Source organism: Ambystoma mexicanum, chromosome 2q, assembly GCF_040938575.1.
Source record: "Ambystoma mexicanum isolate Mex_15411 chromosome 2q, UKY_AmexF1_1, whole genome shotgun sequence".
In the NCBI taxonomy this organism is placed as follows: domain Eukaryota; kingdom Metazoa; phylum Chordata; class Amphibia; order Caudata; family Ambystomatidae; genus Ambystoma; species Ambystoma mexicanum.
Genome location: NC_090924.1, coordinates 150659432 through 150684107, shown reverse-complemented (window position 1 = coordinate 150684107; position 24676 = coordinate 150659432). Strand labels below are relative to the sequence as shown.

Here is a 24676-nt window from a genome sequence, read left to right as displayed (position 1 = left end):
GTCTAATGAGAAGAAAACAGGCTAATATTGTTTAATTTGGACATTTGAATAAGCGGCTCACTGTTATTTATCTTGCATTTGTAAATCACCTCATGCCATGGGTTACAGTGTTGAAGTGCTTTGCCTGTCATTCCCCCGAGGCAGCAGCAAAGTAGAAGTGAGCAGGAGCGGAGGGGGAGTGGGCTGGAGCCCTTCCTCCCCCCAGTCTGAGCACCCTCAGGACGACGGCTGTGGCAAGGGCTGACCCGGACCACCCCAGCAGGTCTTGGCCCTAGTGGTGAGGGGCCAAGTGAAGTAGGCAGACTTGTGAGGGGATGGGGACAGCTGGTCACCAAAATACATTGAGTGAGCCACCTGGAGGAGAGCAAACAGGATGCCCAAGCCCAACTTCAAGAGGGGGGCAATAGGAGTGGCTCTGTGGTGGATGCTGTGCACTAGCCTGAGACCCTTCCTTTTGGGGCAGACATTCCAGAAATGTGCAGACTGTGCCTGAACTATATTGTTAAGGAGTCATTGGAGGCAGGACCCGCAGAGCAGGTAAACCAGCCCAAACACAGGGAGTTAAGGGGACGCTTGCGGCAGAGGACACTCCTACCCCCCCATCCAGGCAGAAAATAGAGAGCAAGTGATGGAGCAGGTGCCCCATTGTGGGGAAAGGCTAGGCCCGGCGCCTGGAAGTGCCTGTTACAAAGGGGCATCCCTGGAGGGACAGCTATAGCAACGGAAGAGCAGAGGAAGAAGGAGGGGGCCAGTGCAGTGGTTGCAACAGAAGAATAGTGCCGCCAGGCGAGAGAGTCCCCCCCCCCTTTCATTATCCCAATGTCGAGAAATAAAGTTAAGGAGAAGAAGGCCACTCCAAAACCCCCAAAGAAAGGCCCTGAAGGTCAGCTACAGAAGCTGTGGAGGAAGTAGAGTGAGGGTGGTGTGGCTGCGGATCAGGTGCTACTGGCGAAAGCATACCCGGAGGGTAGGGAGTCCCCCTCAGGGGATCAAGGGATAAGCAAAGAAGACTCCGGGAATGCTTCCAGGGCTTCAGCAACAAGATTACAGAGATGCTGCAATCCCAGTTAACCATTATTAGGGCAGGACTCACCCAATTGCTATAAGAGGTGAAAAATGACATTGTGGCCCTGCGGGAAAGGACAGATGAGGCTGATAATGCACTTCAGGACCTGGTCGAGGACAACAGAAAGACAGATGACTTGGCTGAACAGCTTGCAAGAGTCACGCAAAATCTCAAATTGCAGGCCGAGGACATTGAAAATCGCTCCAGGCAATCTAATATAAGGATGAAAGGGCTGTCAGAGGGGGTATTGGACAAGGACTTGCGAGAAACTACCTAGCAGATAGTCGCAGATCTGCTGGAATTGGACAAATGGTCTGACATCCACTTGACCGTGTGCACACAGTAGGGTCCCAGAGCGGAGATCCGGGAGCCAGGCCAAGGGATGTGGTGGTGGCCTTACAGTGATATAGGCAAAAGGAGAGTATCTTACTTACCGCAAGGCGGGCTGACCCGATCAAGATAAATGGAGCAGAGATCCAATTATACCAGGATTTGCTGCAGTCAACTCTGGTTAAGAGGCGGCTGATGGGCCCGGTGGTCAGGGTCTTGGTGAAAGCCCAGGTGAAATATAATTGGACCTTGCCGTTTGGTCTGCTGTTCTCATGGGAAGGAAGACAGCATTGGGTTACCACCTTTGAGGAAGGGTTGAACATTTTGAAACTGGAGGAGGAGGCCGCCCAGCACCCAGTTCAGAAGCCAGAAGGGGAACCAACCAAGAGGAAACTGTGGGCATGGACACGGGTATAGGAGAAGGGCTGGAAAAAGAGGGTCGCGAGTGGTCTGGGAAAGTCACCAGGCAAAGGATGTACACTGGAGGAGGTAGCAGTGGAAGCCTCTGCCCCCCCCCACTGAGGTGATAGTGTTGGGGAGTTAAGTGTTATTCTGAGGGCTGCTGGAGGTGGGGAGGGGGGGTGCGTGGGGTGTTCGTGAGGGGGGGAGGAGTCTTGAGGTTGCTTCATGGGTTTTAGGATACCCACAGTGTTTACCTCGGGAGGGTCTAGATGGCTCAATCCCCATGGCCAAGTGTCTGCGATATGTCTAGGATGGTTGATCCAACCCAGGGTTTGTTGGGGAGGGCTGTTTGGGGAAAGGAAAAGTTGGAGGGGGGGTTGGACAGTTGATCAAGTAAGGAGGCTTGGTTCGGGTGGGAGGGAGATGTGGCTTAGAATTCAAGTTGGTCACTCTTAACATCCGGGGGCTCAATTTTCTGGTCCATGGTCATTCTCCTCGATCTATCCTCTGCTTTTGACATGGTCAACCATGCCATCCTGCTCAATCGTCTCCGTGACAACCTTGGTATTACTGATCAGACCCTGGCCTGGTTGACCTCCTATATCACTGACCGACCCTCTCAGATCCCACTGGGGTATTTCCTCTTCTATCTCGCTCTCTACTTGTGGTGTTCCCCAAGGGTCTAACCTCTCTCCCTGGCTTTTCAACCACTACCTGGCACCTCTTGCCCACTGCGTCGCTCATTTCTGCTCCAATTTTCAAAGTTATGCAGATGACACTCAGCTCTCTATCAGGCTCCCCTCAGCCACTGCTGCTTCTTCTCTCATACCAGACTGTCTGGCCGCAATTCGGGAATGGTGTGCCACCAATGATCTCTGCCTTAATGCCAGTAGGACTGAGATACTCCTCATTGGGACACCCGCTCCCTCCTTTCCTCTCTCTATCTGGCCGCCCACTCTGGACCCTCTTCCTGCTCCTTCCTTTGAGGCTAAGTACCTTGGTGTCATCTTCGACTCCACCCTCTCCTTCTCTCCTCACATCTCTGACATCTCTAAGAAGTCAAACTATCTGCTGCACCTCCTCAGCGGTATTCTTCCTTTTTCTCACTTTCCCCCAGAAGCTCACTGTCTCCTGAGCTCTGGTCCTCTCTAGGCTGGACTATTGCAACAGCCTCTTTTTAAATCTTCCTGCCTCTACTCTTCGACCTTTACAACTTATACAGAACAGGACTGCAAGACTTGTCCTTGGCCTCAAGCCCAGGGATTGTATCCCTCCAGCTCTGAAATCTCCTCACTGGCTCCCTGTGGCAGCAAGGATCATCTTCAAGACCCTCTGCATCATCCACAAGGTTTCATGGGGCCTGGGACCGCTCTACCTGCAACTTTCTGTTCCAAAACATCTTCCTTTTCGAGCTCTCGGCTCATCCACCGCCAACTCTCTGAGGGTCAGATGCTTCTCCAAGCAGAGTTGGGGGCAGATCTATCTCCTCAGCTGGGGTCTCCCTCTGGAACAGCCTCCCTGCCTCTCTCAAACTTGAGCAGAACCACCTCCGGTTCCAGAAGCAACTCAAGACCTTCCTTTTCGCTTCTGCTTTCTCTCTTCCTCTCCCCTGCTGACGCTCCTGACTGCTCTGTGTATTGGTTACCTGGTCACCCTCTGAGCTTGGGCCCAGGCTCCTGCATGTCCAGGTGCCCTTGCACTGCCTCCGGGCTCCCCAGCACTTAAGGGTCTGTATCTGAAACCCTACAGTCCCTTCTGTCTGCACTTATGAGCCACCCGCTGGCTGCACTTGTGAGTTAACTGCACTTCCCCCTTCCCCTGGCACGTCTCCCCTTCCTTCTTCCCCGCACTTAGGCGATCTGAATGACTAACGGCCCAGTAAGTTTGTTATTTTGATATGATGTGATATGGCATTTATAATGTGCCTATACACAAGTGTTTCACAATTGTGTCCTGCCTTTGTTTCCCCCTCCTTGTCTTGTCACATCTAGAAACACTTGTGTACAGGCGTGTTATAAATGCCACATCATATCATCATATCATATCAAAAGAAAGAAGTTTGAGCACTTCCTGGGAAGGGAAAGGCCGGAGTGGGTGGCCATGTAGAAGACTCATATTCAAAAGGCTGACAGACACAAATTTAAAATCAAAAGGTCCCTTCTTTTGGTTCAGGACAAGCCACAGGCAGAAAAGGCAGGGTGCTGTTGGCTTTCCATGCACAACCGGGATTCCACATCGCAGAAACATTAGGGGACCCAGAGGGTAGATTCATAATGGTGAACATTACATGGGAAAGTGAGGCTTTTACAGTGGTGTCAGTATACAGGCCTAAACACAGGGCAGGATGGATTCCTGAGGTCCGTCCTGGCAAAGCTGGAGCAATTCGCAAAGGGGAGGATTATCCTTACAGGGGATTTCAACCTGGATTGGGATCCAGAAAAAGATAGAAGTGCGAAGATCTATCATAACCAAGCAGCCCTCTCCAATTGGACGAAAGAGTACATAAATCAGCTACCACTTGTGGACGTCTGGAAGGACAAATACTGGGAGGATAGGGCATACACGTTCTACTCCCATGTTAATAGATCCTTCTCGAGGGTTGATTATATTTGGGTATCTCATACCCTCTTGGGACAAGTGAAGGGGGTAGATCTGGGAGCGATAGCATTGTCAGATCACGCGTCCATAAGTATCACATTAGTCGGAAGGAGGGGGGCCCAGGACTATGGGGTGGATGTTTCCTGAATTTCTACTTAAAGACCATGTGATTTGCAAAGAGCAGAGGAAAAGGAATAGGGAATTCTTCACAACTAATAGCTTGCATGGGGTGGAAGCACTGATAGTATGGGACGCTTTCAGGGCCACAAAGAGGTGACAGTTAATCGTGAAAAAAGCCCAGGGTGACAAACAAATACATCAGACGCAGGCAGACTTAGAAGTAAGTCTCAAAAAAGTAATGGCCAGAATGGACGGGGACTCTGGAAGTGCGGCCAGGAGGGAATACAGGTTGATCAAGGGCCAACTAGAGGTATTCCAAACCAAGAGGGCTGAACAAGCCCTCCTCTATTTGCACCAAAAGGACTACATTAAGGCAAACAAGGCCAATCGATTGTTAGCGAGACAGGTGAGGAAAAAGGAAGCATCTAGGAACATACTGAAAATTAAAACAAGGCAGAGTGGGGCTAGCTCCTCAAATGAAGACATAATTAAGGCATTCACCAATTTTATTCAGAGTTACACTCTTCTGACTCGCCTGGGGAGGTAGCCCAGGGCAAATATTTGGCAAAATGCTCCCTATGACAGATTACACAAGGGGAAAGAGAAGAGCTAGAGGGGGCTTTACCCACGAGGAGGTAAGGTCAGCGATTATGGCGCTGCTGAGTTTTAAGGCTCCAGCGCCAGATGGCTACGTTGGCAGTTTTTACAAAGTATTAAGGGAGGCATTGATCCAGGTGTTAGTGCCGCTGTTTAATTCCTTTGGTAGGACCGGCTGCTTAGCCCCAACTCTGGATGAAGCTAAAGTGGTGCTTCTTCCTAAACCCAACAATGACGTCATGTTGTGTGGGTGATATCGCCCCATTGTCCTAATTAACATAGATGCGAAGATTTATACAAACATTTTGGCATCCTACTTGGACAAGTTGCTCCCTGGGTTGAATGGCCCAGACCAGTTAGGGTTTATCCAGCAGCGGCAGACTTTTGACAACACGCGTATGATATGTAATCTAATGACTATTTGCGATTTGGCCTTAGATGCGGAGAAGGCTTTCGACCGCGTTGAATGGTTCTTCCTATTCCGCACCCTGGAAGCCATCGGATTTGGGGCAAAATTCTTAAAGATTGTGAGAGCAAACTATCAGGCCCCTAGCCTCCGCCTGGCGATCAATGGACAGCTTTCCCAGGGGATAAAGGTCTGTCGGAGACAAAAGAGGGGTGCCCGCTTTCCCCACTTCTGTACGTAGTTCACCTAGAACCATTTCTGGCCCAGATTAGAGCCACCCTGGATGTAGAGGGGATTAGTTTTGGGGGGGAAGAGCATAAGGTGATTGCCTTTGCGGATGACATTTTGTTGTTAGGGAGCTGGGGGAGTCCGGCTCAATGGCAGGCTTGAAGAATAATGAACATAAATCGAAAATACTCAATTTGACTTTGCCGGAAGATCAGGTGGAGGTCTTGAGGGAAAAGGTTCTTTATGTTTGGGCGGATGGCAGCATTAAGTACTTGGGGAAACACCTTACAGGGACTATTGATGTACTCCACGGGGCCAATTACCCGCCACTTCTAGAGAAGGTGAGACAGCTGCTGCTAGAATGGGGGCCCTTGTCGATATTGTGGCTGAGAAGAATAAATACCCTGAAGATGATGATTCTCCCCAAGGTTCTCTACTATTTTCAGGCTCCCCCAGTGCCCATTCCACAAACATTCTTTAAGGCTCTCCAGAAACATATGAGTAGCTTCATCTGGAGTAACAAGAAGCCGTGAACTTCCAGGAAGCTGCTAATGATGCCCACTCAGAAGGAAGGCTTATAGGTATCGAAATTCCACCTCTATTATTTTTGGGCCAGGTAATTTGGGATTGTTTTAAGAGAGCTCAGGGTAAGATATGGAGACAGATGGATAGAGCAGTGGTAGGGAAGCCCGTAGAAGAAGTACTTTGGTGCCCCAGAGGGGATAGGATTAGGAATATGTATGTGAGTAGAATCACTGCGCTGTTGGGTAAGGTGTGGGACACCCTGGTCCGGATGGGGGGATGACGACCTTTCCGTCACCACTGACACCATTATTTAGGAACCCGCAATTCACCCCAGGACAGGAGGTGGGAGCTTTTGCCAGGTGGGAGGTGCGGGATGCCACAAGCTGAGGGGTATGGTGGAGGGCCAGGATGTTAAATCTTACTCCCAGCATAGCCATACACCATCCATCCGTATGCTAACGGCACTCAGTTGTGCCTTAAGGCTAGTGGCCCCAGGACATCAGTCATCACTGATAATTCCTGGTTACCATCTAAACACTGAAGTCAAATGCCTGCCTCAAACATTCATCCTCATCAGTCCCCCCACCATCAACAACTCCGGCGACAACGGTAGGACGACATACACTTGGAAGTATTAACCCCAGATTAAACTCAGCCAAACCTTTGGGCTTCATTGACAGTAGCCTTTTCTTTCAAACGCACATGGTAAAAAATACACAAACAACATGACTACAGATCTCCACACTCTGCAAAATCAAGCCCCTCGTTCCCCCTAAATGAACTCCACTTGTTGGTGCAAGCCTCGTGATCTCACACAGCTACGGGGGAAACGCCTTCCTTACTGTGCTTCCCTCCATGCACCTAGTCCCCTTAAGCTTGCCCACCACCCTGCAGCCCGCGTCATTACAGGTTCACGCAAATCTGACTGTATCTCTTCTACACTGTGCAGGCTTTACTGGATCCCTCTCTCTGCCGGGGCCATGTTCAAAACTCCATGTATCATCTAGAAGGCAGCCTTAAAACGAAACAAAAACATTACATTTTGCAGCTTAACTCCACACATCTGGAGGCTCTCGTGCCTCATGTAGCAAAAACTATCAAAATATTGGAGTGTAAGCTAGCCTGTAAAGAGAAGACTCTCAAGCAGTCCTTCTCCTGCCAGGCCTCGACCATCCGGAAGTAAATCTCAGCAGAGGTTTGCAATTACCCCACCACCCTCCAGTTCCGCAAAATACTAAAAACATGTTTCTTTCACCAATATCTGCCGGACAAATAGAAATCCCTTCCTCCCTCTCTCCGTCCGTCCCGCCATCAATGGGATTGCGCTACAATATAAAGTGCCAAGTCCAATGCTGGCACCCTCCCATTGTAAAGTGCTCTGCTGCACTGGAGCGAGAAAAAGAAAATATAAAATGGGGGTGGAAATGCACCTGGTGCTGCAGACGATCACACCTCTACTGTACCTTGTATGCGAATGCACAGAAGGGTCATTACTCCATGCGCACATGTTTACTTCCTCAGTGGGCCCCAATGAATACTTATATATTGTATCCCTCTACTCGGTCTTACCCCCCCAACCCCCAACACTGCTAAATCACAAATACCTTCCTATAAGGGAAAGCATTTTTTATCATGCTGGAGGTATTAGGTTTATAATTATTAGGTAGAGGGTAAAAATGTGAGGAAAGGCTGTGCAGATGAAATCATGTAGAATCGCACCAAAAAAATCAAGAAAAAAAGACCGAATAGATGGTTTGCCCGCATTCGGTATAGCTAGAAAAGGCTGAACCCGAAAATACAGAATTAGGTGGGGGGCTTGCGGGGTGTCCCCCATTCCCCTACTTCGGTATTTTCAGGTTCGGGGTTGGAGCAGTGTCCCGCGCATACAGTGAAAAAAAGTGGGGGACACATTTTAAAAAAACGAAAAGCTTGAATTGCAAAATGCGGCAAAGTGGGCTTTGGTATTTTGCAATTCGAGATATTCGTAATCCGATATGATCACGTACATCCCACCAAGACTACTCTATGAGGTCAACATCTCATGATCCATAATTAGGCGGACATTAAAACCAGGCAACATTTCTAATATCACTTTATGGACCCATTTAACTGATAATGAGGGCCCTGGACGTCGAGGTCCAGGGGGCACAAAAACAAAGTGCCCTGCCCCTGAAACGTGCCTTCAAATAGAACTACCTGACAGTGAGAACAAAAACAGAAGAACCATCGCTATTAATACCTCTCAGATTCTCACCTTCAGAAATCCCTGAGAGAAGATTCAGATACCAGTGCCAACATCAATTCATACTTGCACATCACATTGTTTATTCATCTGTTAAATTGCGTGTTGGGAAGTAGTCTCCTTTTTAGACCTTCGATGTCTTCGAAGTATGGACTTGAAACTACTGAAAAGGGAAATCGCAGAAATACCATGACAAGGGGTAGGTACACAATGCCCTTAGAAAGGCTCAAAGCCAGGCTTGGACCGGCCTACAAGGCAACAGGGCAATGCGCGAAATGCTAGTGTGGGACAGTTTTTTGGGTGAAAGTGGCCCACTTTTTTGGGCCACTTTGATGAGTTACTTCACTATAAGGCTAGTAGTTTTGACCAGTTTACTGAATGAATATTATTTCAAATCACATTTTATCAGAATCCCCCCACCCCCACTTTGGGTACTACTCAAACAGTCTGTCACAAAAGGAATGAATTGCCATTTGCAACTGTGAGACACTTTCATTGGTGCCCGAGACAATTCTATGCCCCAGTCCGACCCTGCTCAAAGCTATTAACTACCACAGAGTGGCACCCTCTACGAGTTTGTATTGTGTCTGGGTGTGGCACTTGCAGAACATGTGGGCTATGGGGAACAACATATGTTACATGGACACGCCCAACAATGAGCGCAGTAACAACGCAACAAGGACAGACACAAAGAAATGAGAGCGCAATGAGTTAGAAGAAAAGGAAACCATAGCAGCAAATGGAAATGCAGACAAGAGGCCCACTGTATGCACACTGGAGAGATCTGCTGGCCACACTTTGAATGCCGGCAAGGCCTCCTTCCATGCTGCTGGTCTTGGTAACATGGGTTACATTACAAAAACCCTATCATTCAAATGTCAGGATTTCATTTCGTTTCTGTTGTCTATGTTAAAAGTCAATACAATACAATACAGTACTGCTGAAAGTGGAGATTGTAAGCATCCTCTTTACCATCAACTTTTAGTGCTGCTACGGTCTGTTCCTCTCCACAAACACAGGTATAATCTCCAGCATCCTCCACTTCCAGATCCTGGATGACCAGCTCAGCCACAAGGCCCTCCTGCCTCATCGCATACTTGCTGCCTGGGGTGAGTGCCTGGCTTCCTTTCCTCCACTCTATCGCAGCAGCCTTGCTCAGCTTGCAGCGCAGAGTGGTTCGCCCACTTTCTGTGGCCTCAATATTCTTCAATGGTTCCTTAAAATGTGCTGGTAGGGCTGAGGAACCAAGATGAAACCAAAAGCCCATTAGTGACAGACAACTTAGTATTAGACAAAATCTTTCTTGGTTCATTTGTTCAACATTTTCACAAATTCACTGTAGGGCATTTGCAAATACTTAAGAAACAAATACGACTATAATTTCAGTACATGGACAACAGAAAATAATAGAGGAAAGATCCAGACATAGGAGAATTTAAGATAGTTTTTGAATGAGGTGTGTTTTACAGTATGAATGACCATTGGTAGAAATGACGAACAAAGAGATTGGTTGAAAACGGTAACGTGAAAACAGCGTCTGAAAAACGCCTTTGTGAGGCTGCCAAGATGCTGGAATTTGTACTATTTAAGAATGTGTTACATTACATTAGGTTGACTGAATAAGGTTGACCCAAGTAACATATTGTTCAAAGCAAAAAAGGGCAAAACAGTTAAATACAACGTTAGGGAAGGGTGGCAAAAAGGAAGGAAAATCAAGGGGATGTAATTCCCCTCACCCTTACTCGCTTTTCAGCTCAGCACCTGACTCTCTGCATTCAAGGCTTACCCTTTCAGTAGCCCAGGACTTGGAAAGCAACCATACGGGTGCACCCATGCCCTCAAGTACTTAACGGCCCCAGAAGGTGGCTGTCCATATTCTAGGCTTATCCTCTCAGTTTCCCAGGAAGGGACAGCCTTACCGTAGTTAAGTGGATAAAGGAAAAAGAGAAAAAAATACCTTTAAAACATCCAACCGAAGTGAGAAGACGTGCTTGCGAAAGATGTTTTTCAACGAGGAGTTTTAATATGCAAATAACATTAATCATGAGTTTAATGGTTTTGCTTTAATGTTATATGTGTAATTTGGACATTTGCATGAGTTGAGATTCAGGGTGGAAATAAAGATTCCCACTTGAAACTTGCAAGGGAATGCATGCAAATATTTAGAAATACAATACGTTTCTGAAAAACTTGTGACGAAATGGTCCATACAGAGTGTGCACATTACATTGTGCATGTTTCATTTTGGACTAAATTGGAATTTCTACTCTAAACCAATCACTGTCCTCTGGGTCATACTGCCCCATCCAAAGACAGTCGTCTCCCTAAGCTCCAGCCCTGGTGGCCATCTTTAGATTTGGTAGAGCACGTAAAGTGGCAGTATAAACCAGGAAGAGCCACATAGGCGAAGGAGGGAGGGCTTGCATGGGAATCTGTGCCAGACCCATGCTGCAAACAGGAGTTACAGATAAGTAACTGGTTCCTTCTCCAGCATGGGGTCTTGCATGGATTCACATGTTCATGAATACTATTACACAGCAGTACACATACACAACCACGGGAGGTGGCAAGGCTCATCAGAAGCAATACACTACCCCTCAAGCAAACAGGTTGCGTAGCACTGCATGGCCGACCCAGGACTCCTCTCTGGAATCCCTGTCGATGCAGTATAATCTCGTGAAGGTGTGGGTGGACCTCCACGTAGCAGCCCTCCTGATGTCGAGCAGGGGCACACTATAGAGAAACACTGTTGTTGCTGCAATGGTTCTGGTTGAATGGGCTCTCGACTGGCTTGGAAGATGTCTGCTGGCCAGACGATGACAGTGCATGATGCAACCAGCGAGTAACCTAGATATGGAAGCCTTCGACAGGGCCTTCCCATGATTTACTGTTCCAACATTCACAAAGAGTTGAGGCATGTTCCGAAAGTCCTTCATGAATGTCACATAAAACTTCAAGGCACAAGCAACGTCCAGCAATTCAAAATCCTTTCTGCCTGCGCTGAAGATTCGGGAATAAGACTGGCAGAACCAAAGGCCCGTTGAGATGGAATACTGAACAAACCTTCGTCATAAAGGTGGGGTGGTTCCACATAACCACGCTCGTAGCATGGAAGGACAAGTACGGCTGCTTGCAAGAGAGGGCCTGGATGACCCAGACCCGTCTGGCCGAGGTGATGGTCACTAAGAAAGATGTCTTCCGCAAGAGAAACTTCAAAGGGACCTGATGCATAGGTTCAATTGGGGCCCCATGAGCTTGGTCAAAACTACGTTGAGCTTCTAAGCTGGAGCAGGAGCCTTCACTGGTGGAAAAGTCCTGAAGAGGCCTTTGAGGAACTCCTTGATGAACCTGTACGAAAACAGGGTTTGCCTACCCGGCGCCCTGGAGTAGCGGGATATGGCAGCCAGATGCACCTTGATCGAGGCATGGGCCAGGCCAGTCTTGGCCAGGTAAAGCAGATACAGAAGGAGCTGCTACACTGTGACCCACAGTAGCGTACTCTTCTGAGTCCTGCACCACACTCAGAAGTGTTTTCACTTATGGCTGTAGCAAGACAACGTCTGAGCGTGTTGATCACGTGTAGCAGGAGAGAGAGATCAGAGTGAAGACATAGAGGAAGAGCCCCTCCCACGTGAAAGAAAAGGCGTCCCCCATGCCCCTTGGCTGAGGGAACCTGCTGGCAAACCTCTGGCACTTTAAGTTGGCTGCTGTCGCGAAGAGGTCAATTCGGGAATGACCCCACCTGCTGAAGAGAAGGGACACTTGATCCTGATGAAGCTCCATCTCGTGGCAGGAGCGCAGCTCCCTGCTGAGCAAGTCTGCAATGGTGTTCTTGGTGCCTGCTAGGTGAAATGGGACGCGGAGCATGTCCTGCAGAATGGCCCAGTGCCACAGTGGCTGAGCTTCCATGGTAAGAGCCCGAGAGCACGTCCCACTGTGCTTCCAGATATGGAACATGCTGGTGATGTTGTTTGTGAAGATCCTCACCACCCTCCCTCGCAGTTAGGGCAGGAATGATTTGCGGGCACAGAAGACTGCCCGGAGTTCTATGATGTTGATGTGAAGGTCTTTTTCCTCCAGGAGCCAGAGCCCTCAGGCGTGCGACTGTCCGGTGTGTTCCCCCTACCTCTCCAGAGAGGCATCCGTGGTGACCGTGACCTGGTACAGAGGGATTTGAAAAGACGCTCCTTTCATCAGATGCAGGCGCACTCCCCACCACCGTAGAGCTTGTCAGAACTCCTTGTGGAGGGCATCTTGTCTCTCCAAGAGCTTGTGACCTTCAGCCGTCGGTAGCAACCCGGAACTCTTAAAGAGGTCTCATCTGGAGCCTGCAGAATGGAACGAGGTGGATGCACGAGGACATCATGCCTCACAGCGTCTTGATGGCTTGTACTGTTGCGGATTGCACCGATGACAGGAGATTTACCTTCACCTGGATGGCCGTCACCCTATCCTCCGAGGGGGTTGCCAGGCATGTTACTGTGTTGAGACGGGCACCTAGGAACAGAGCGTTCTGCGATGGCTCCATGCAGGACTTCGGATAGTTGATGGAGATTTCGAGATCTGTGAGAAGGCGAGTGGTCTCTGTTGTGTGCTGGATCGCCAGTGTATAATAGCGGGAACGGATAAACCAGTCGTCCAGATAAGGGTATACGTGGATGCCCCTGAGACAAGGATGCGCTGCCACAAGAGCCAAGCACTTTGTGAATATCCTCAGTGCTGATTTTAGGCCAAAGGGCAGGGCCTTGAACGGATAGTGCCTACCCATGACCACAAACCTCAGGAATTTACAATGTTTTGGATTAATGGGAACGTGAAAGTAGGCGTCCTGCAGGTCCAAATTGCCAGAAAATCCCCTTCCTCCAGCTGGTCAAATCTGACCATCCTGAACTTCTGGGATTTCATATATTTGTTAAAGGGCCTTAAGTCCAGGATTGGCCGCCACCCTCCTGACTTCTTTTGTACCAGAAAGTATCTGGAGTATACTCGGGAGCTCCGGAGGCACTGAGGGACAGGCTCTTTTACCTCCACATATATATAAAAAATTCCGTTCGCAACTTGAAGCACTTTATTTTTCCTTTCCAATTCTGATAATATGTGTATATACCTCTAGGTCTACTCTCTGATGTGATTAAACACATCCCAGGAATTCTTCTAACATGCAATGCTGAATGACATTATCTAGAACAGACTCCACCAAGTACCTTCTTGCAAGCCTTTCCGTATAAGGTAGCTTCCACATGCAATCAATCACTTTGTATTACACAGCAACATTTTCGCCTTTCATGAATTTTTTTCTTCACTTTTAGAGTGTGTTTTCCAATGCGACCTCTGCCTTGATGTAGGTACTCCGTGGATTACCCCGGTTCCACTCTACCAGACGCCTAAGACTGGGCTTCCTTGCCCATATCGCGCCTGTTTTTCTATTCACCCACAGCCAACCAATTAGGTAATTCATTTTGCCATATGTGTATTTCACTTTGATTCTCTCTTAGAGCATTCTGGGCAGTCTCCAAGAAGGGAGACTGTCCCTTTCACAATTATTATTTTTTTTTTTTTATGTCTGCTTCCCCACAGGGTCCAGTTGTTGAGAGGTATCTCGCCCTGAGGAAGGCAACTTTTACTATGCTATGGAATTAATGGCCAGACAGGTGGCACCTTTTGCCGAAACGTGGTTTAATGATGTCAAGTTGAACTTTGTGTAGTTCCAGGATTATTATTTTTTGACACTTATACGTAGGCAGACCTGTCAACGAAATACAGGAAACAGAACGAATTCAGACTCTGCCCTTCGTTTATGAAAATAAGCCCTATAGTGGCCCCTCACTAAGCCACTAAACCATGTATGTGGACTTATAATTAGTCACTCTCCACGATTGGCAGTCTATATGTCTAGTTCCCTTTAGTATTTCATTTGTTCTAAGAAATTGATAATTAATTTTCTATTGCAGCTCGTTTTTCACCAAATTTTGAAATCCCATGTTATTATATTCAGTTGTTTTTTGTATTATATCTTTCACTGTTTACAAACTACTTATGTTTTTTATTTTTTCACCAAATATTCATCCATACCTGTTTCTTGTGAGATAAACATTCAAAGAATGTTTTCAAAAACTTGGGGCTGCTTCGATTGCTTTAAGAGAATCCTAAAATGTGTGATATCATAATGGTACGCTCAGGGAAATAATTGAAACTGAACCTATTGAGATTTGTATAAAAGCAGTACAGACTTTCTTGTTGTAGTATATTTGTAGTCCCTTTCCCTACTGCTCTTGGGACTTTTCCCCCCCTCTTTTTGTATTTTTCCTTTTTAATATGGCCTGAACCTCCTGCAGCAGTTAGGCCATGTGCAGTTCTTGACATGCCACAGGAGGAAAGCAAGGACACCTGTGTTGGTATTTCAAGGTGTTCCCCTGACGGAGAACGTCCAGCACCCATTTGTCCGTGGGGATGGTCTTCCAGTTGACAACCAAGTTCGCTAGCCAGCCGCCCACTGGGGTGGGCTGGTTCAGGCCTGTTTGGGCGCCTGTGCACTGGCCTGTGGGCGACACCGGCGCTGTCCTCCACTGCCGATGGCTTGGGAGCTTCCCGTGTAGGCTTCCTGGGTGGTAGAGCAGGAGGGGTGGCAATAGGGCGTTGAGTATCCCTTAGAGGATCTGTCTGATTTCTCTCTTGAGGAACAAAAGTACGACAATCTCCTCTGTCTCAGCGTCCCAAGGGAATGTACCGTCTCAATGTCGGTCTTAATCGATTTGGAGTGTCTTGTCCACAGCCTTTCCAAACAAGTTGGACCCATCGAAAGACATGTCCACTACCTTGGACTGCACATCTGCCCTGAAGTCCATAGCCTTCAGCCAACCTTGGCATCGAAGGGCCAACGCAGTCCACAATATCCAGTGCCACCGTGATGGCATGGTCCAAGGCCACCTCGGCCTTGTGCAACAGGGTCAAGCCATCCGCCTTCCTGTCATCCGGCAAAAAGTTCAAGATAGGGCTTAGCTTGTACCAGAGCTCCGCGGTCATACCGGGACAGGATAGCCAGGGTGTTGGCAGCTTTGACAGAGGAAGCAGTGGTGTAAATGATGTGCTTCTCCATTGCATCAAGCTTCTTCCCCTCCTTGTCTTGAGGCACCATGGACAAGCATGACGGGTTCGCTGAGCGCTTCCTGGCAGTAGCAGACACCGCAGAGTCTGGAGAAGTATGCAATCTCAAGCACCTGGGGGCAGAGTCTGGGACCCTGTTCTTCTTTTCCAGCCTGTTTCTCTTGGGGGGTGCAGTGTTCGGCATCTTCATGATGGTCTTCCGTGAAGGCTCCCGGCATTGAAAAAGGAACCCCTCCTTCTTCTTCTACTCCGGGACCAGATTGAAGAGAGCAGAGACCCTCAAAATCATGCTGTGAAAGGAGCCCACTTCGTCCGGTGGTGAGGCCCTGGCAGACTCGTCTGCTCGCATCAGCTTACTGTCTGCAGGAATATAGTCGTGGTACTCATCAGTATGAGTAGTATCCGTATCAGTACCAGTGTTGGTACGTGGAGGTTCCTCCATCACCTAGGTCAAGGCCGGTGGGGGGGCATAGGGTGCGTCGGCTGAAGTCTTAGCTCTGAAGGCTCCCTCTTGCTAGATTGGCTCGGTTTATGCTTCGGCGTGGGCACATTTCTGGTCAGTGTCTAGGTGGACTCTGGACCGGACGATGCACAGGAGTAGCGGGAAGCCTTTGCTGTATCTCCAACACCAGGGTGTGGAGGGCCATCAGGATGTCCAAAGACATGTCCCTGGGTGCAGGCTGAGGCGTGAGAGGAGCAGCTGGCAACGGCTCTGGGCTGAAGCGCCTCAATGGGCTAGACGACTGATCAGGCTTTCTCCAGGGAGATCCATCCCTGGACAAGGCCCCACAGCCCCCTTCATGGTCTGAGTAGTACTCCTTGGGCAAATGGTCATCGTCGGAGATCATGTAGATGTGCGCAGACCCCTTCAGAGAATCTCTTGGCATCAATGGGGACGTCCTCACCTTCCCGGGGAGGAATTCCGTAGACGGCAGCAGCTCCTTGGTCTTACCCCAATCCTTTGGGAACTAAGCGATAATGGGCACCTTAACTGGCGTGTCAGCTGCGGTCGTCAGCGGAGTCGCCACAGAAGCCGCAGGTCAAGGAGGCAAGGCCACTCGTGGGGTTGCTGTAGTCTTGATGGTAGAGACCACGGTAGTCGCAAGGCCTCCTTTCGATGACGTGGTGATGGTCTTCAACAGAGTGTCGATGGGATTGTGGACGAAGTGGATGCTGCCAACGTCAATGACGGGGCTGTGATCATCCACGAAGCCATGGTCGCCAACGGAGCGGATGCCCTGGAAGACGAAGCAGTCATTAACTGAGTCGTGCTCTTTGACGAAGAAGGTGCTGTCGACGGAGGATGAGAGGGGCCACCAGAGGACTTCTCCCGCTCCGCCTTGTCCGTGGACGATGATCTATGCTTCAAAGGGTCAAGGACTTCCTCTTGGATGGTACACCCCCAACCGGCAGGCTCCCCGTGGACGGAGATGGAGACGGGTAACGTCTCCTCCCCGAACTGGGCCCTGCAGCCACGGCGACCCTAGCGGGATCCGTAACATTGTGCTTAAGCTTCTTTTGGACCCCCAGCAACGGGGAGTCCTCAAAGGACCTCAAGCTCTTCTCAGAGGGAGTACGCACATGGGACCGGCCGGTCCTGGATGAGGCATGACTGTGCCCGGAGGATGAGTCAGAGGCCTTACCCAACTTGAGCCACGCTGCTAAACTGCAGTAATGTCCTTCTTCATCTTCTTTGGAAAACTGCAGAAAACCTTGCATCCTTCCTCATCGTGGTCCGGATGCAGGCACTTGAGGTGCCGATCTTCGACATAGAGATTCCATAGTCCACACTTTGCGCATATCTTGAAGAGACTCCTCTTCTCAATGGACATCGTCAAAGTCGCGTAGTAGGCCCAGAACTTGATGAAAGGAACTGGTGATGAAGCAGATCTTCGCCAACAATGGACCCCCACCACAGGTAGCCGATCAAGGATCGACAGTGGAACAGATCTGAGAAAAAAAACAAAAAATGTATCTGAAAACAACTCAAAAGTAGCAAAAAATGTGAAGAGCAAGATGAGAGGACTCCCAACACTGAAACGTACGGTATAAATCTGAAGATGGCCACTAGGGTTTGGGTTTAGGGAAACGACTGTCATTGGGTGGAGCAGTATGACCCAGAGGACAGTAATTGGTTTAGAGTAGAAATGAAGTTTTCCAGCTAAAGGGAAACTGCTTTTTATTTTTTTACTGAGGATTCACAGCCTGACAACGGGGTATATTCATGAGCATGTGAATCCATGCCAGACCCCATGCTGGAGAGCTGGAATTACAATTGCTCAATGACCTTATAAGATACGATCACTGCAACCTTACCACAGACTTCATGTGAAGGATGGAACAGGTTGTACATGTATACATTGATTAATGTGAAATTAGGAAACACATTCAGAAGAAACAGGGGCTTAATGTGAAGCATATCTTTGTCTTTAGAGTAACATTTTAAGGGGTACAAGCTGACATATGGGCTCCTTAAAAGCAGCTTTCAGAGTCAGACTCTTAAAATCGCAACTATGCAAATGTTTTAATCGAAGTTCCATCAATTGCACCAATGCTAAATTCAGGCACCACTGACCGGCATATTTGGAGAGGTTGGATACCTGTGAACTAGGCGTTTGTTAAACAGAAAAACAATAATGTTCTCAAACAAATATCATTGCTTTATCCTTGAAAGACGCTCACAGCAATGTTCTAACAGATTTAGCGTTAGGGGCCTCAGAGGCACAAAGCAGAAAAGAATGGCTTTCCAAGGAAATGCTGAACTAAAGACAATAATAAAAGTAATGATTATGATAATAACAATAATAATAATCTTAGAATGTTTATATAGCACATTATGCCAGATTCAACCTACTTCTAAGTGCTGTAAAAATAGCAGTTTTTTTAACCCAAATTAAAGGCAGTTAACCTGATAAAAACTGACAAAGCAGCAAGATAATCTTTCACCTTTGATACCAGTATCCCCTCTATGAAAAGATAAAATATAAATGTAATGTCCTGGCAAGACGTCTCTGATTGTTTTTTGCCAGAAGCAACGGCCTTTATTCAAGCACTTTTCTTGGCATCCCTACACTGCTCCATTTTAGGGGAACAAAGGGTCAGAAATGTGTGAAGGCGGATCTATTGCTGATAGTCACTGTGCCACTCTGCAGGGGTGACCTCTCGTGGTGCTAGTACATATCATGTCCCCTGCTGAATAGGAGATGCAACTACACTGTTAAGGACGTGCAAAATGTTGACATTGTTTTTTTGAAGTAGACCAATGCTTCTTTGGTGCACACTTTCGTAATTCTTCTGCGAAGGAAACTGCAGTACATAGTCATTTACTGTCTGGAAGCGAATGTCACAGGACTGCTCTACCCACATATGCAACACTGCTTTGGAACGTTCCTCCGAAGACTCACTTCGCAAGTAGTCTTTAAACCCAAAACTATGCCTCTGTGAGATGTGATGTGGGTGGACAATGCACTTCGAACTTTCCAATTCATTTGTGGGTTCAACAGATACTTTTCTCCTTATATATGAAAGGCTTGGCAGAGGAGGTAGCCAAACTGGAGTCATATGTTCCAAAGTTAAATGGTGAACATGTGGGAAACAAATTATTTGCAGGCGATGCAATCCTTATACCAAAAGCTGTAATGTGATTGTATAAGCAAGGGCATGCACTGCATGGGGCATGTGAGAACCGTGAGCTAAAGGATCCTACCGCTCCTAGCATTTGCCAACAAAACAACCACCATCATCGCTCTCGTCATGTCCAGAGTAGACTACACCAATAGCCTATACTTGGGTATGCCTGAACGACTTCTAAAAAACTACAATGCATACACAATGCGGCAGCCAGATTGCTTCTCAAGCTACCCCGAAGAGAACACATCACACCTGTGCTAAAAACACTACATTGGCTACCAGTAAAACAACAAATAAAATGTAAAACAATGGGTTCCATGTGTTAAAATCACAGCAAAAATGGCAGTTGACAAACAATATTGCAGCAAAAAGGCTGTGGTTTTGCCGCTGCAATCCATGTAAAGGATGCGTGGGACGCCCCCGCAATCCCCGGACCCAGTATACCATTTAAGGGGAAAGGTGGACACCCCCGCAACCCCTGCTCCCCTTAAATGGTATCATGGGGTACACCTTTACCAGGTCAAACCACAACATTTTTTGTACAGGCGACATTTTTGCTGCGATTTTATCACTGCATACCAAACAATGTGCATCACGCACAGAGCAATACACAAACAGGGCGCTGAGTTGCTGAGAGACAAATTACGCCTACATCAAGCAACAAGAATGCTCAGATCAAGCAACAACATCCACCTGGAACCAAAAGCCTACAATAAAAGAAAACTCAGCGGATCTTCTTTCTCTCAGCAGGCGCCAAAAACTTGGAACGACCTACCAAAGAACATACACAACACAGGAAACCACCTACTATTCAGGAAACTACTCAAATCCTGGCTCTTCACTTCGTAACTAGAAGACGCCCACAGGGACACACACAACTAAAACAATGATGAATGAAGACACAGATCCTGATTCCCACCAAGCAATAGACTGAAAAAAGAATCTAAGGAAGACACTCCACGACATATCGAACGACAAACTGAGAGATAGCCATGATAGGACACTAAAGACTGAATACATAGCCAGACCAAGGCAGATGCACTAGGACGATTCATCAATAGCACCCTTGCCCTAAACCACACCCATGCTCCAACAGACCCATGTCACGATAGATAGCAAGGGAATAGGGAACACCCAACCCTCAGCCCGATACAAGAGGGAGAGAAATAGACATACCCAACCACATTATGCAAAGCTCAGAAGGATACAGCTGGGAGCGCGCCACACCATCACACACTACAGTCAGACGGCCAATAAAGGAAATCAGCAATAACCCCACCCACAGGAATATAATTTATATGGAAGAAGATGTATTAGAACCAGGATACAGACCCCACTAACCCAATGTTCAAATCTCTGCATACCCAACCCACCCAAGAATTCACACAACCATCTCTTGCCCAGCAAACCGCACACACTTTATCACACTGCATCAACAACAAACAACACATAAACAGCACCTAAAGCACACAAGGTCTTGCACGGTCCGATACTCGCAACAAATATTAGCGCACAGTGTATACCGAACTGAAACCGTCAACAGCACATCGCTTCACCCACTCTCTTACTCCACCTCCACCCGACCAACCCTACCTGCCGTCCTTCTTTTTTACAGATCCGCCAGAGCGCCTGGGCACCAACTCTGTTGGTGACAGTGTGCTATATAAATACCTTTAAAATTAACAAATCAAAGATCAATATAAAGAAATCAACTTGATAGTGTGACATATTAGAAAGTGCCTCTCAGTCCAAATGAGCCTGTATAACAAAGAAAGAAAAACAGTTGGGTCTTTGGATTATCTAGGGATCAGAATGCCCAGAAATGGAACTTGGAAGGATCATTGGTCCAAAAGCAAAGTCGTTCTTAGTCGCATTTTCAGGTCCAAAGCATCTTTTTTGAAACAATTTAGTGGCAGATGTGTGACCCTTGCTGTCAAAGAATAATGAGCACAATAACAAATTGCAGCAAGGTATGGAACCAGGATCTGGGGCCCGCAAAACCTTAGGGCTTTGTGCATGTGGAAATATGTTTCTCCAGCAGTAATTCTGCTTGCCTAGGGGTCCCCATTGCTATCCCTAAAGTTAGAACTTGAGCTTACTGGTTTTAACTCTCTAACTTTTTTATATCCAGTTCTGCTTTGGCTCAGTATGTGGTCAGTAGCTAAACAGCAGCCTTATAATGTAGCCTTGGTTGATGTTATTACTTTACCTTGCAACGCCAACAGGTCTTTGATAGCACGTGTCAAAGAAGTGCTTATAAAAATAGGCTATGTTAACCTTATTCAACACCTGGACAATGTAGGCAAAAGGCTGTTGAAGGGGTGACTGAAGATATTCTGTCTAAGGGCATGAATAAGACACTATCCCATAAATATATTATGAGGATATTCGTCCCTGTTGCCAAACGGTGCCTTGATTGGATCAAAATCTTCTATAGAAAACAACTGCTTCTTAAGTCACATCTAGGTATCCTGTCATTGGGTACATGAATAGTTCATTGGGCTGGGGTAAGTGAGCTCCTTATAGTGCTGATGTACCAGAATACCCACAAAATGAAGTTGCAATTTGTGCCTTCTCTATTTAACTATAGGAAGAAAATGGCTGAGACCTCTGTTAAGAAATGAGATCAGGTCTACAATTTGTGAATTGGAATTATGTAAAGCCAATGACCGACAGGTGGCTCTATTCTGAGCTCTGGATAAAAGTAGTGTGGAATGTCGATTGTCTCCCCTCCATTTTCGAACACCACTCTCCTGAGGCTGGTGCAAGGAATGGAGGTGAGTTGTTGTGATTTTCAGCTGCAAAAGCTCATAAGATCTAGTGTTCCAGGGGGAGCGGGTGCACCAGGGTCACTGTTAAGATCTCTAAATAGTCTGCCACTTTTTCTGATTTACTAAATTCCCAAAAGTCTTCAATACATTAAAAAAAAGTGGTGTTGCCATGGGGGAAAAGTATAGGTTACAAAGGAAAAACGTGTGCAGAAATGTTAACAAAATCTCACAGGTGTTGTATTTTAACTCCTTTTTCTACATGCAAAAGTAGGGCTTTGAAAGGAGAATGACCTCACAGTGTCTGCCCTGCATTAATGACAGTCACTAGTGCAATGACAGTCACTAGTGCAACGATCAGGGCCTCATCAGGCACATGAAAGAGTTGTGGCCCTGAAGTTAGTATACCACTTTCTTTCTCTCACAGAATATATGGTACTTTTAAGAGAAGTGGTGTGTCTCCATGGGCATCACTTTCCTAATTTTACACGGACCTCTGAATTGGGCCAAGAGTATTATCTATGCTGTCCCTAGTTAAATTGATTGTGAGTAGCTTAGATAGAGGTATACAGAATTGGCATGATGATATGCTATAAAAGATTTTACATTGGCAGATTCTAGTACATTTTTATCATGATCTTTGAATGTGTATATTTATCTTTGTAATAGACCACCATGTGTAGAATCTATCGCAGTGTATGCCATCTTGGTGCCTGCTATTGGCCTGAGAAGAAAATATTTTTGTAGAAAGGAGTCTTAGTAATATTATTAATTGAGGACCTTTTAATACTACAGGGCCTGATTACAAGTTTAGCGGGAGTTGTAAAACATCCAGCATTTTAGAATACTGGATTTTTTACCACTCCACCAAATTTTTATTTCAAACTTGAAACTCATCCGCCTGCTTCTGTGGGGCATTAATTACCACCACAAAAATTCCTCACTGTACACAGTCATTACGTCATGAGCTAAAATGAAATCACCATGGAATTGTTTGGACTCAAAATGGAAAATAACTTGAAGGTCCACATAACGAGGAATCACGCGGACCATTGTAAAAATGAATGCATGCTTACCGCTTATGATAACTGTATGTAACCATTTGGTGTTATTGCCACAGGAAATAACGCCAAACTCATAATGAGGCCCTTACACCTAAATAGTCTGTCTTTGGAGGTATGTTTTTAATGTTAAGGGCGTCAGCATTGCAATTTGTATACTCACTGTAATATTTTAAACTTGTAGCGATTTTTAAGGGAACTCTTTTATCACCTGTATTGTATGTATTTACTGTTTTTCTGTGAAGTTTTTGGGGCATTATGCCGCAATAAACCTTTATCCAACAAACAAACACAGAAGAATTCCTCACGTTATGCAGAGCCGTTTTTAATATGAGATACTTATATGGCAGTGAAACAATATTTTGGAATCAAATGTTATCTAACCACTCTGGAATCCTTTCCTCAGACTCAAATATCTGAAATTGCATTTAAGTGTTTACCAATAGCTAACTTTACATAAAATTGGAATTCCCATTATACATCATCTTGGCCATTGTGCCAATTCCCCACTGAAGATGTTAGGTACTTTTTACTCTGGTGCCCCTTACCTGCCCATAGAAGATGACCAGGACTTTCCCCAATATTTAAAAAGTACAAAGCTGTTACTGTAAGCGGTGCAATGAAACTTTGTCAGGATTCTACAAAGACAGACGTGACCTCTGCAGTTACTGTGTATTTGGCATCTGCATGGAAACGTATGCTTATACGCATTAGTCACGTATCACAAGCTGCACTTGACTAATACTAGTATATCGTAGTTTATTCTTTTAATTTAATTTTGATTTCTTTGTTTTATTTTTCTTAAGTAAAATTATATATCTCTATTGAAGGTAAGAACTGAAGTAAACATTGTGCAGCTATGGGTCATATGAAATTAGTGAAGATGACTATGTGCTTTTTAAAAAGTTTGAATTGTATGTATGTATGTACGGTATTTGTAACGCAATGATGTTTTTATAGTAGTATTTGTGATGCGTTTATGGATTTTTTCTGAATAAAGCTGTTTATTAAAAACAAATATACCCAAGCTCCTTTTTAGGGTTCCCCTTCCAGTCACCGTTAGGAGATTTGGAACCCGTGTTTCGCCCGTTGTCCTGTTGTTCATATGCTTAGCGGTTGTGGCCCTCTTCCTCATCCTTCCTTCAGTGTTGCCTATCTTTAAAGTAATAAAATGTATACAGTTGCGCAGTGTCTTCAATGAAAATGGCTACATGGGGGCACTCCTATTTTATCTAGCTAGTAACCCTAAAGAGAGTTAGTTACATTTAGGTGCTAAAATGCATCCTGATTCTACTCTAGCACTGTTGACAAACTGTGAGGAATTCGACCATCCGCAAGGTGGGTGTTCGCTCCACTGGGATTTTTAATTTTTAAATGAAATTGAATGAAGGTAGATCAACCTCTGGAAAATGTGTGGGGCTAATCCGCACACATTTTCCTATGCTCACTGCACGGCATGCGCATAGACCTGTGTACTCTGCGTGGACCCTCTTATATTTAGTTGGGATATTTCAGGAGGAGTACAAGATGCATCTCCAGAAGGGTGAGGGCCACACCTTCCACGGCCAGCCTTATTAACTATCAAGGGCTCCATGGATC

At 46.6% G+C, this 24676-nt stretch overlaps 1 protein-coding gene across 12 annotated transcripts in view; it reads right to left on the bottom strand.

The window, feature by feature from the left end:
- Positions 1-24676, bottom strand: part of OBSCN (obscurin, cytoskeletal calmodulin and titin-interacting RhoGEF) — a 3169051-nt gene that overhangs the window by 1732564 nt on the left and 1411811 nt on the right. For all 12 annotated transcript variants that reach the window (XM_069647058.1, XM_069647065.1, XM_069647061.1 and 9 more), the window contains one exon: positions 9487-9750. In XM_069647058.1, coding sequence (XP_069503159.1) covers positions 9487-9750 — 264 coding nt within the window. The remainder of the gene's footprint in view (positions 1-9486; positions 9751-24676) is intronic.